Here is a 13,829-nt window from a genome sequence, read left to right as displayed (position 1 = left end):
GTGTGTGAGAGAGAGAGAAAGATCTGTCATCTGCTGGTTCACTCCCCAAATATATATATATTATATATATACATACACACAAATACACACACTTGCACACACACTTGATCGCTCTGCTTTTTGAATAAAGGAATAATTCTTTTTTAAAAAAAATGAGTGCACTGGGGCTGGGGCCGTGGCTCACTTGGTTAATCCTCTGCCTGCGGCACCAGCATCCCATATGGACGCCAGTTTCTAGTCCTGATTGCTCCTCTTCCAGTTCAGCTCTCTGCTGTGGCCTGGGGAGGGCAGTGGAGGATGGCCCAAGTGCTTGGACCACTGCACCCTCGTGGGAGACCAGGAAGAAGCACCTGGCTCCTGGCTTCGGATGGATACAGTGCCGGCCATAGTGGCCATTTGGGGAGTGAACCAATGGAAGGAAGACCTTTCTCTCTGTCTCTCTCTCTCACTGTCTATAACTCTACCTGTAAAATAAATTAAAAAAAATAAAAAAGCTTTAAAAAAATGAGTGCATAATAGAAAGCATTTGCCATATACATCATAGATATGCCCAGTATGAATTGCATAATCACAAACTGGGTGCAGAGAAATAATGATAGAAATAAGTTATTATAGCAGCAGTAAAATTCCACAGTACTACTGTAGTATAACTTACCATTATCATTGTAAAATACCATTCTTTTCTACTATAGTAATAATAGTATACTAGTAGTAAAATTACAGTATGGTAGTAATAAAATAGTAAAAGCAGTAATAGTAGTGGAAACAATAACTTTTCTACTACTTACTGTGGCCCTTACTTGTGGGGTAGGAGAAAACCGTTCAGACTTGGCAGTGCACAGTAACTTGCTCGCTTTTAGCAAGCTTTTTCCCAAATAACTAAGTCTGGTTTGGGTGAAGATTAATGTTTTATCCTAAGTGATCCCCTGCTTCCTTAAAAAGGCACTAATTACGTGGAAGGTTTTATTCTTCAAGGATGTGCTTAGTTTTGGAGTGATTCTATCTCCGTGTAGTCTCTGAAATTGAAGTGAGAAGATGGTGCTTTCTCATAGAAGGTACAACATACATCTAAAATATAATAGAATTAACTCCGTGTTAGAGTTTGTCTCTGGACGTGGTGCCAAGCAATCGCTCTTTCTATAGGAAGAGCCTGTGTGGTTGCTTGGCCTGTGGGAGAGCCGGGGCAGGGTCTCTGGGGAGACAGACCCTGGCCTGATGTGCTCTTTCTCTCCTCCCCACCCGGCCTTGGCAGTGAGATGAAGCAGAAGCTGGATGAGGAAGGCAGCAAGTGCAGCATCCTCTCGAAGCACCAGAAGTTCGTGGAGCACTGCTGTATGCGCTGTTGCTCGCCCTTCACCTTCCTCGTCAACACCAAGCGCCGGTGTGGGGACTGCAAGTTCAACGTCTGCAAGAGCTGCTGCTCCTACCAGAAGCGGGAGAAAAGCTGGGTCTGCTGCGTCTGCCAGCAAGCGAGGTGAGTGGCCGGGCTCTCGCCCCGGGTCTCGGCTGCTGGCTACAGCCGGGCAGGACCTGCAGGGTGTGATTACAGATCCAAGCAGAGCACTGATTGCACTAAAGAGATTATTGAGGTGATATGGGGTTAAAAATACCAATTGGCCTTCTTAAAGTGGACAAGAGAGGGCACGGGGAGTTCCCAGGTATGAAGACAAAGGAGAGCTATGGTGGTTTTAGGACTGAAGATATTTCTTTTGGAATTTCTCCTCTGACCTCATCCTTTAGTTCATTTATTTCACATATGTGTTGGATTCTTAAAAATTGTGATGTTCATCAGAAAACATACATGATTTTATTTTATTTTATTTTTTAAAATTTGTTGAGACTTGTTTTATAGCTTAGCATATGGTCTGTCCTGGAGAATGTTCCATGCACTGATGAAAGGGATTTGTATTCTGCGGCTGTGGCATGAGATGTTTTTTTTTTTTATTTATTTTTTTTTTATTTTTATTTTTATTTTTTTTTGACAGGCAGAGTGGACAGTGAGAGAGAGAGAGACAGAGAGAAAGGTCTTCCTTTTTGCCGTTGGTTCACCCTCCAATGGCCGCCGCGGCCGGCGCGCTGCGGCCAGCGCACCGCGCTGATCCGATGGCAGGAGCCAGGAGCCAGGTGCTTTTCCTGGTCTCCCATGGGGTGCAGGGCCCAAGCACCTGGGCCATCCTCCACTGCACTCCCGGGCCACAGCAGAGGGCTGGCCTGGAAGAGGGGCAACCGGGACAGAATCCGGAGCCCCGACCGGGACTAGAACCCGGTGTGCCGGCGCCGCTAGGCGGAGGATTAGCCTAGTGAGCCACGGCGCCGGCCGAGATGTTTTGTAGATACCAATTAGATCCTCTTGGTTGATGATGTAGAACTGAGTTGTTTCTTTGTTGACTTTTTGCCTTGTTGATCTGTCTGCTGATGAACATGGGGTATTGAAGTCTCCCATGATTACTGTATTGGAACATATGTCTCCCTTCAGATCCACTAATACTTGTTTTTCATAGTTGGTGCTCTAGCATTGTGTGCCCATACATTTACGATAGTCACATCTTCCTGTTGAGTTGATCTGTTAATCATTATATAATGATCTCTTTTAACAGTCTTTGTATTAAAAGTCTATTTTGTCTGGTATAGCTGTTCCTGCTTGCTTTTGATATTCCATTGGCATGAAATATCCTTCTTCCATCCTTTCACTTTCAGTCTGTGTATCTTTGTTGGTGAGGTGTATTTCTTGCAGGCAGCATTTTATGGGTTTTGTTTTTCAATCCATTCAACTTGTCTGTATCTTTCAACAAGAGAATTTAGTTCATCTACATTTAAAGTTATTATTGGTAAGTAATGACTTGGTCTTTCCATTTTTCTGTAAATATTCCTATTATTTTGGATCTCCTTTGTACTGTTATAGGAAGTTTTCTGCCTTCACATTTATATTCTTTGATGATGCTAACTATCTTTCTCTGTTTCTGTGTGTGGTATTTCCAGAGACCCTTATACTTAGTGAAATAAGCCAATGCCCAAAAGACAAATAACATATTTTTCTCTGATATGTGATAGTTAATATAGAATACAAAAAAGTATAAGAATGAAAGTGACATCTTATCATTTAATTATTGTTTATAGCCTTTATCTATATTCCTGTGGAATAGTGGTGTTTTTTTTACTTGTTGAACATGATGGTTAGTGACACATTAAGCCTGTAATTATAAAGTAAATTGAAAATGTATTATTGCAAAAATTAAAGGAGGAACAAAAAGACAGGAAGGAAAGTTTGAGAGAGAGAGAGAGAGAGAGAGAAAGAAGGGAAGTAACAATTTTAAAAATTGTTATTTGCAGGAAATATTATGGTGAATTAGGCAGATTGTTAAAACCCCAGAAACTTAGGTGGACGATAGACTATGTAACTGTTGGTCTCAGTGTTGGTGATATGTATCCTGACCGCTTTGTCCATTGGCTGTGAGGACACTGGGCAAGGAGTGACCAACTCTGGGGCTTGGAGGAAACTTCATAGAGGACAAAAATGGAGGAGTCAAAAATACCAAGGAGTCAGTGTTGTGTAAGGGGGGGGGAATGATGGTCCCCCGTTGAAGGAGGTGCCTAGTGTGGTGTTTCATTTCTTGCCTGCGTGACAGGCAATGTATTTTTTTTAATATGTTCAGTACTGGACACTGATGTCTTAGCGTTTGCATAGAGTGCATTATGATTCGTATTTGCCCTGTATGATACCTATTTGATATGTATCCTTCTGTATGCCTGTGTTACTTTGTGTTACTTCGAGCAAGACTGAGGCTGGCTTTCAGGAGCTCCCCCACCCCCTCCTCCTTTGCTCCTCTCTCCTTCCCTGCCCTGTTTACTCCTTTAGAGTTTTCACACAAGCCCTAGCATTGTCCCATAGAACTAGTTACGGTGTCGGATACTAAGTGTCTTTGAGATTTCCAAGGAATCAGTCTCTGGGCTACAAAAAGAAAGGTAGCCCAGAGACATCAATTGGTTTGTTGAGTGTCCAGTGTCCAGGGCTGATTGCTTCTGGAGTTGCAGAATGAGTGATGGATTACTTATTTTGGAAGTCATGTAATAAATGGAGTATTACCAAACCAAGTCCTTTGTCATTTTAAGATCATAAATTTATCTTCTTGAAATTTATTGTATAAATTCATTGAAGCATTGTAAATAATATATATATATATAGTTAGTTGCATTATGTAGCCTTCTGCAGGAAACAAAACTTACAGAGCGAGCCCAGCCCATAGCAATTAGCCATTATCGTTTTGATGTGACTTGATTCTAGAGTGATGTTCCTCCTTACTTTAGGAACAAATTGGCTTTCTAGCTCTTTGCTTCTTAACAAAAATTGTTCTTTCTGATTTTTGTTATTTGTATCATTACCCTTAACACACACCAATTTGGTAGATTGTTTTCAGGGAATAAAAGGAAAAAAAATCATCCTTGGAACTGACATCAAAACACATCTCCTCATTATGCCTGTGGCATTTGCTTTGGTTTTTCTGAGAAAACATATGGCTTCATTTCCCTCTTCCCCCTTGGAAGGGACTATCCTTCATTTCTCTCTGATCACTGGTTACTTGGCATTCACACAGCCCACATAATTCGTGCACTAGCATACGCCCTTTCGGCATAATCTCTACCATGGATTTTGCTGTTACCCCGATGTATTTGTAATACCCCTGAAGAAGATGCAATATATTTTTTAAAGATTTTATTTATTTATTTGAGAGGTAGAGTTACAGACAGTGGGAGGGAGAGACAGAAAGGTCTTCTGTCCGTTGGTTCACTCCCCAAAGGCTGCAACGGCGAGAGCTGCTCCGATCTGAAGCCAGGAGCCACCCGGGTGCAGGGGCCCAAGGACTTGGACCATGGAAGATGCAGTATTGATTGATGTTCACTGAGGCCTAAGGACACTCACAAGTTACTAGCTCCAAGGGGAAATGTTGAACCTCACTAGAAATCAGGGGAATAGAGAGTAATGCTTCAAGTAGATTGTTTCTCATTAGATTATTGATTTTTTAAATAATGTTTTTACCCATTTTTGACAAAGCTACACTGAAAAAAGCATTTTCATTTTTAGTCAAGTCTAAATGGGCATAACCTTTTACCAGCATGTATCAGGAATCTATAGCATATCTAAGAACTTCTACCCAGTAATTTAACTTTTGAAAACTTGTAACTAATGACAAAACAGAATATTTCAAAAATTGTAAAAAAAAAAAAAAAAAGAATAGTGCTGAATTATTTGTAGCATAAAAGATATAAGTAATCTAAGTGGTAGAATTAGGACGTTCAGTTTGACAAAATGTGATGATGTCATTAAAAAACCTGCATTTTTTATTGGCTTGGGTAAACTGTTACATTAAAGTGAAAGATGAAGAATGTAAAGTAAAAAAAAAAACTTACATACAGCGCAATCACCATGTAATAAGTAAAACAGACAAAAAACTGAAAGGAAACACAAAATCATTGCCGTTAACAGTGAACATTTTGGGGGAGATAGGCTTGTGGCGTGTTTTTTTGTTCTTCTGTTTTCCATTTAGTGTCCAAGTTTTCCACAGTTTGCACACATGCTTACATGAACAGGCATAAAGTAAATAAGCATGAAGTAAGGTAGGCCTGTGTTGAGAGGAGGACCACGCACCCGACAGCCAAGGAAGTTGCTGAGCATTTTAGGTTCGTTGGGTGTTCATGAGTTTTCACAAATTGCGTTTGATGGAATGAGGATTAAAATTGATCCTGACATCTTATATAAATAAAAAAACTGTTATAAGAGAACCAGGTAAATAAAAATTGGAAAAAAAAATGATCCTGAATTGGAAATAAACTGAAATGATTAAAATTTCTTTAGAAACACAGTATGAGAAAATAAAGGACTTGGCCGGCGCCGCGGCTCACTAGGCTAATCCTCCGCCTTGTGGCGCCGGCACACCGGGTTCTAGTCCCGGTCGGGGCGCCGGATTCTGTCCCGGTTGCCCCTCTTCCAGGCCAGCCCTCTGCTGTGGCCCGGGAGTGTAGTGGAGGCTGGCCCAGGTGCTTGGGCCCTGCAGCCCATGGGAGACCAGGAAAAGCACCTGGCTCCTGGCTCCTGCCATCGGATCGGTGCGGTGCGCCGGCCACGGCGGCCATTGGAGGGTGAACCAATGGCAAAGGAAGACCTTTCTCTCTGTCTCTCTCTCTCACTGTCCACTCTGCCTGTCAAAAAAAAAAAAAAAAAAAAGAAAAGAAAATAAAGGACTCCATTTTTAAGGACACAGACTGAAAGTGAAAGGGTGGAATAAGATACCCATGCAAATGGAAACCAAAAAAATACAGGAGTAGCCATACATATATCAGATAAAACAGATTTTACATCACAATCAGTAAGAAACAGAAAAGGAGATCTTTATATAATGATAAAGCATTCAGTTCAGCAAGAGGAAATAATTGTAAAGATACATATTCCTAATATTGCAGCACCCAAATACATAAACATCAACAGATTGAAAGAGAGAAAATTCAATGTAATAGTCATAGGAAACTTTAGTTTTCCACTTTGAGAAATGGGAAGATCATCCAGACAAAAACCACAAAGAAATAGCAGAGTTAATGTCAGCTGCAGAACATTCTATCCAATATCTGCAGAATACACATTCTTTTTGTTTCTTTGTTTTATAGTAGTTTATTCATTTTTTTGATTTTTTTAACTTTTATTTAATGAATATAAATTTCCAAAGTACAGCTTAGGGATTACAGTGGCTTCCCCCCCATAATTTCCCTCCCACCCGCAACCCTCCCATCTCCCGCTCCCTCTCCCATTCCATTCACATCAAGATTCATTTTCAATTATCTTTATATACAGAAGATCAGTTTAGCATATATTAAGTAAAGATTTCAACAATTTGCACCCACATAGAAACACAAAGTGAAAAATACTGTTTGAGTACTAGTTATAGCATTAAATCACAAAGTACAGCACATTAAGGACAGATATCCTACATGAGGAGTAAGTGCACAGTGACTCCTATTGTTGACTTAACAAATTGACACTCTTGTTTATGGGGACAGTAATCACCCTAGGCTCTTGTCATGGGTTGCCAAGGCTATGGAAGCCTTTTGAGTTCACCGATTCTGATCATATTTAGACAAGGTCGTAGTCAAAGTGGAAGTTCTCTCCTCCCTTCAGAGAAAGGTACCTCCTTTGATGACCTGTTCTTTCCACTGGGATCTCACTCGCGGAGATCTTTCATTTAGGTATTTTTGTTTTTGTTTTTGTTTTTGCCAGAGTGTCTTGGCTTTCCATGCTTGAAATACTCTCATGGGCTTTTCAGCCGGATACACATGCCTTAAGGGCTGATTCTGAGGCCAGAGTGCTGTTCAGGACATCTGCCATTCTACAAGTCTGCTGTGTATCCCGCTTCCCATGTTGGATAGTTCTCTCCCTTTTTGATTCTATCAGTTAGTATTTGCAGACACTAGTCTTGTTTATGTGATCCCTTTGACTCTTAGTCCTATCATTATGATCAATTGTGAACTGAAATTGATCACCTGGACTAGTGAGATGGCATTGGTACTTGCCACCTTGATGGGATTGAATTGGAATCCCCTGGTATGTTTCTAACTCTACCGTTTGGGGCAAGTCAGCTTGAGCATGTCCCAAATTGCACATCTCTTCCCTCTCTTATTCCCACTCTTATATTTGACAGTGATCACTTTTCAGTTAAGTTTCAGCACTTAAGAATAACTGTGTATTGATTACAGTATTCAACAAAAAGTATTAAAAAATATGAAACGCTTCACGAATTTGTGTGTCATCCTTTTACAGGGGCCATGCTAATCTTCTCTGTATCATTCCAATTTTAGAGAATACACATTCTTTTCAGCAGTGTATGGAAGAGTCTCCTGGGTAGACCATGTTGTAGGTCACAAAGCAAGTCTCTCTTAACAAATTTTAAAAAATAAAAATAAGAGTGAATATCTTTCTGACCACAAGAAGGAATTAGAAAAATGTCTTGAAAATAATGAAAATGAAAACACAGCATACAACATCTTTAGGATACAGGAAAAGCAGTACTACGTGGAAAGTTTATGGCAGTCAATACCTACAGAAAGATTCCAAATAGCAACTTATCATTGTACCTCAAGAAACTATAAAAACAAGAACAAGGCAATGCAGAATTAGTAGAGATAAAGAAATAAAGCATGGAAAAGAAATAAATGAAATAGATACTAAAATTTAAAAAAACTTAATGAGAAAGGAAATGGTTCTTTGCAAAAGCAGATGAAATTGACAAACATTTCTCTGCAAAAGAAAAAAAAGAAGATCCAAATAAAACTCAGAGATGAAAAGGGAGAGATTGCGACTTATACCATAAAAATACAAGGGATTGTTAGAGATTATTATGAACAATTACTTGGCAACAAATTTGATAACCTAGAAGAAATGAACAAATTCCTGTCCATACATTGCCTTACAAAGATTGAATCATGAAGAAATAGAATGCCTAAACAGACCATTAATTAAGTGGTTTTGAATCGGTAATAAAATATTTCCCATCAAAGAAAAGCCCAGGACAAGATGGCTTCACTGCTGAACTCTACAATATATTTAAAGAAGAATTAACACTAGTCCTTCTTAAATCATTCCAAAAAATAGAAACTGAGGGAATTCTTCCAAATTCACTCTACAAGACTAGCATTCTCTTGATACCAAAAACCAGGCAAGTACATAACAAAAACAAAAAAAGCTACAGGGCAATATTCTTGATGAACATAGATGTAAAAGTCCTCAACAAAACATTAACAAGTGAAATCTGAGAGCCCATTAAAAATATTATTCACCATCATTGAGTAGGATTCAAGGCAGGGATGCAAGGACGGTATTAACATACAAAAATAAATGCACATGATACACAGGATCAACAAAATGAATGACAAAAATCGTATCATCATCTCAATAGATGCAGAAAAGGCATTTGATAAAATTCAAAATGATTCATGGTGAAGACTGTGAACAAATTAGGTTTAGAAGGAACGTGCCTGAACATAAAAGCCACATGTAACAAGCCAGCAGGTAGCGTCATACTGGATAGAGAAAAGCTGAAGGTTTCCTAAGATCTGGAGTAGGACATGTTTGTCCAATTGGATCGTTTTCATTTACATAGTATTAGAAGCACTAGCTGGGGCTGGCGCTGGCACTGTGACTAGCAGGTAAAGCTGCCACCTCCAGTGCTGGCGTCTCTTATGGGCACCAGTTTGAGTCCCAGCTGCTCCACTTGCAATGAAGCTCTCTGCTATGGCCTGGGAAAGCAGTAGAAGATGGCCCAAGTGCTTGGGCACTTGTGCCCATGTGGGAGACCCAGAAGAAGCTCCTGGCTCCTGGCTTTGGATTGGCTCAGCTCCGGCTATTGCAGCCATTTGGGGAGTGAACCAGCAGATGGAAGGCACACCTCCCTCTCCCCCCCTCCCCCTCCCCCTTCCCCTCCCCCTCTCCCTCTTGACTCTCCACTCTCCACTCTGACTCTATCAAATAAATAAATAAATCTTAAAAAAAAGTACTAGCCACAGCAGTTAGGCAAAAGAAAGAAATAAATGGCATCCAAATTGGAAGGGATGAGTCAAATGACGTAATCTTGTATTGAGAAAACCCCAAAGACTCCACGACAAAATGATTCAAATAAATAAATTCAGCAAAGTTGCAGGATACCAAGTCAGTATACAAAATGAGTAGTTTTATTATACACCAGAGAGTAGATTATCTGAAAAGGAAATCAAGGAAGCAATACCATTTCCAATAGCCAGAAAACCCAAACAAAACAAAAACTGACCACTAAATTTAACCAAAAATAGGAAGATTTCTACAATGAAAACTATAAAACATGGATGAAAGAAACTCAAGACACAAAGAAATGAAAAGATTTTATTTTGTGTTTATGGATTGGAGGAATCAATATTGTAAAAATTTCCATGCTACCCAAAGCAATTTATATATGTAATGCTATCTCTACCAAAATACCATGACATTTCCCACAGAATTAGAAAGAACACTACTAATACTTTTATGAAGCAACAAAAAACTCCAAAGAGCCAAAGCAACCTTGAAATAAAAGAATAAAGCAAGACGCATATACTACTTGACTTTAATTATTTATTTTTATTTATTTGACAGGTAGAGTTATAGACAGAGAGACAGAGAGAAAGGTCTTCCTTCCATTGGTTCGCTCCCCAAAAGGCCGCTGCGGCTGGCGCTGTGCCGATCTGAAGCCAGGAGCTAGGTGCTTCTTTCTGGTCTCCCATTCGAGTACAGGAGACCAAGCACTTGGGCCATCCTCCACTGCCTTCCCAGGCCACAGCAGACTGGAAGAGGCGCAACCAGGACTCGAACCCGGTGCCCATATGGGATGCCGGCACCGCAGGCAGAGGATTAACCAAGTGAGCCATGGCGCTGGCCTTACTTTACGTTAAAATATTTTACAAAATGTAGTAATACTGGCATAAAAACAGACACATAAAACAATGAAACAGAAGAGAGATCTTGGAAGTAAATCCACACATTGACAACCAACTGGTCTTGGATGCAGAAGCTAAGAATATGCATTGGAAAAAAGTCTTTTCAGTAAGTGATACTGGGGTAACTGGACATCTGCATGCAAAAGAATGAAACTAAATGCCTATCACTCACCAGATACAAAAAAAATCAACTCAAAGTGTGTTAAGGACATAAATCGTGAAACTGCTGGAATGAGACATAGAGGAGATGCTTCAGGACATTGAAGTGGGCAAGGATTTCTTTTTAAACAGACCCTTAAGCCCCAGGAAACAAAAATAAAAATGGACAAACGGTATTTCTTCAAACCAAAGAGTTTGCACAGCAAACGAAAGAACCAACAGTGCAAAGAAAAAACCCACAGAATAAGATAAAATATTGGCAAGTTATAGATCTGATGAGGAATTAATAACCAGAATACATAAGGAACTTCAATAATCTAATAGCAAGAAAAGAGTCCAATTAAGAATTGGCAGTAGGTCTAAACAAACATTTCTCAAACGAAGACACCTTAACAGCCAACAACTTCATGAAAAAAAAAAACATTCACTATAACTAATCATCAGGGAAATGCAAATCAAAACCTCAGTGAGACATCATCTCACTTCTGTGAGATCAGCTGTTATCAAAAAGACAAAAGATAACTAATTCTGACGAGAATATGGAGAAAAAAGAATTGGCAGGAATGTCATTTAGTACAGCTATTGTGGAAAAATGGCACAGAACTTCCTCAAAAAAATGAATAGAAATACTGTATGATCCAGTGGTCTGTCTGTTGGGCTTGTATATCCATTGGAAAGGAACGGACGCTGTCAGAGGCATTTGCACTCCCATGTTTACTGCAGCGCTATTCACAATAGCCAAGACATGGAACCAACCCAAGTGTCCGTCCTTTGATGAATGGTAAGGAAAATATGGCTCACATACACAGTGGAATACTACTCAATTTGCAAAAACATGCATGTCACTGGAGGTCACTGTGTTAAGTGAAATACACAGAAAGACAAGTGCTGCATGATCTCACTCATGTGAAAACTGAACCAGTTGATCTCATGGAAGTTTAAAGTACAATGGTGGTATAGGGAGACTAGGGGAGAGAGGGTGGGAAGAGATTGATGAGTGGGTTCTAAGTTATACTTAGATAGAAACATTAAGGATCCTGATGTTCTGTTGCATGGTAGGGTGACAGCAGATAATGATCATGTACATTTCTCTTCAAAAATACTGAGAAGGGGGCCCGTGCTGTGGTGTACAAGGTCAAGCCTCTGCCTGCGCCATCGGCATTCTATGTGGGCTCTAGTTCAAGTCTTGTCTGCTCCTTTTCTGATCCAGCTCTCTGCTATGGCCTGGGAAAGCAGTAGAAGATGGCCCAAGTCCTTGGGCCCCTGCACCCATGTGGGAGACCCAGAAAAAGCTCCTGACTCCTGGCTTCAGATCAGCACAGCTCCGGCCATTGCAGCCAATTGGGGAGTGAACCATCGGATGGAAGACCTCTGTCTGTCTCTCTCTCTCTCTGCTTCTTCTCTCTCTGTGTAACTCTGACTTACAAATAAATAAATCTTTTAAAAAAGAAGAAGAAGTAAGGCTTTGGAGTGTTTTCACCATAAAGGAATGGTGAATTTCTGTGGAGATGGATACGTTTACCCTGATTGGAGATTAAATACAGCGTACAGATGTATTGATATATCACACGGTACTCTACAAATATGTACAATTTAAAGTCAGTTAAGCATAAAATAAGCTTCAAATTTTTTTTTTATTTATTTGAAGGGGGTAGGAAGGAGAGAGAGATATATACTGGTTCACTCACTCAAATGCTTGCAACAGCTGGAGCTGGGCCAGACCAAAGCTGGGAGCCCAGAATTCAATCCAAGTCTCCCATGTGGGTAACAGAGACTCCACTATGTGAGCCGTCACCTGCTGCCTCCCAGGGTTAACATTAGCAGGAAGCCAAAGTCAGGACTCAAACCCAGACACCCAGTGTGGGCTGCAGGCATTGCAAGCAATACCCCAATCACTACACCAGATCCCTGTCCCAGCGTTTCACCTTTTTTTTTTCTGCTCAAATAAGTGTTTAATTGTCAAGCTATTAATATTACAAAACTAATATTTAGCTTAGCAACATGAATACCTAATGTAGACTGGTTTTAATTTACTATTTTACTTGTAAGGTTATATAAAGAGAATTAAGAATGATATAGCAATGTATGAATCCTTTATCAAGGTTATTAATTAAAATATTCCCCATGCTGTTCTCCATACTTGCATTCTGAACATGCAAATCCTTAAGCAATGCACAGTAATCAGCTTGTCTGTTAACTTTCTACATTTGGAATTATAAGTGTATGTTATTCTGCAACTTGAATCTTTGCTCAGCTTTGCCGTAAGTTGGCAAAAGTTGGCACAGCAGAGTTCATTTATGCAGTAGCTATCATGCTCACTGACTATTCCATGTCTCCTGGCATTTCCCAGCCTCCTTTGCAGGTGACTTGGAGCCGTGGAATTGGTTCTGGGTGGTGACTTTGAGCAGAAGTGTCATATGCTTATCATGGTCAAGCCACATCCCCAGCGTACTTCTCTCCCCCCACCCCCCACCCCCAGCAGTAGCGTTGAAGGCCTTGTGTTCAGATCGTGTAGCAGTAAGATGGCAAACTCCCCGCTGGCCTGGGCTTCTGGGTGACTCTGTGGAATAGAGCCTCCTGCCAACCCAGGCTGCACATGTCCTAGGCGAAGAACCGTGATCTCTTGTGGTTTTAAGCCAGCTGAGAGTTGGATGCTAATACATTAAGGCCTGCTCGTTCTAACTGATACAGCCAGCTGCACTGCTGTGTGCTATCCGCCACATGACTATACTCCACGTTATCTGTTTGCCTGTTAATGCAGCTTTGGGTTGTTTCTAATGGCCTAAGAGTTTCTGGGAAGTTTGCCATGTACGCTTTCCCCTCCCTCCTGCCATTCTCCTCCATGCCCTGTTCTTTCAAGCATGGATCTTGAGTTTGTCTTATTCTCCTGCCTCCATCCTTGTAATCCTGCTGTGCTGAAAGATTCTCAGAGTCTCTCAAAGCCCATGTGTGCTTTGCCCTGGCTGGTCTGAGGCGGGTGTTCAGTGGTTACCCATTGGTGGGCTGGGTCAGGACCCCATGCAGAACTCGTTTGGGTGTGGAGACTCGTGAGTTCATGCCACCATGAGGATATGAAAAGATACCCTACTCACATGATGGGAGTTTTGGGGAGGAGGAGGAGGAAGTTCCCGCCAGGATAGGGGGCAAGCAAAGCAGAGAAAGATGCCTAGATCCATAGGGAG

The 13,829-nt window shown here is 40.8% G+C and overlaps 1 protein-coding gene and 1 non-coding gene across 4 annotated transcripts in view; one reads left to right on the top strand and one right to left on the bottom strand.

The window, feature by feature from the left end:
* The window catches only part of MYRIP (myosin VIIA and Rab interacting protein), a 318,908-nt gene that overhangs the window by 162,027 nt on the left and 143,052 nt on the right, over positions 1–13,829 (top strand). For 2 of the 3 annotated variants that reach the window (XM_008260267.4, XM_070050999.1), the window contains exon 3: positions 1,253–1,474. The exons of the other annotated variant lie outside the window; for it this stretch is intronic. In XM_008260267.4, the coding sequence (XP_008258489.2) occupies positions 1,253–1,474 (222 nt within the window). The remainder of the gene's footprint in view (positions 1–1,252; positions 1,475–13,829) is intronic. 3 annotated transcript variants of the gene reach the window in all.
* On the bottom strand, positions 7,760–7,870 carry LOC127492525 (U6 spliceosomal RNA). Its single transcript, XR_007922040.1, has one exon. It is a non-coding gene; the product is annotated as a U6 spliceosomal RNA (small nuclear RNA).

This window comes from Oryctolagus cuniculus, chromosome 10 (genome assembly GCF_964237555.1).
Source record: "Oryctolagus cuniculus chromosome 10, mOryCun1.1, whole genome shotgun sequence".
Taxonomy (NCBI): Eukaryota; Metazoa; Chordata; class Mammalia; order Lagomorpha; family Leporidae; genus Oryctolagus; species Oryctolagus cuniculus.
This window is presented reverse-complemented; position numbering and strand designations above follow the sequence as displayed.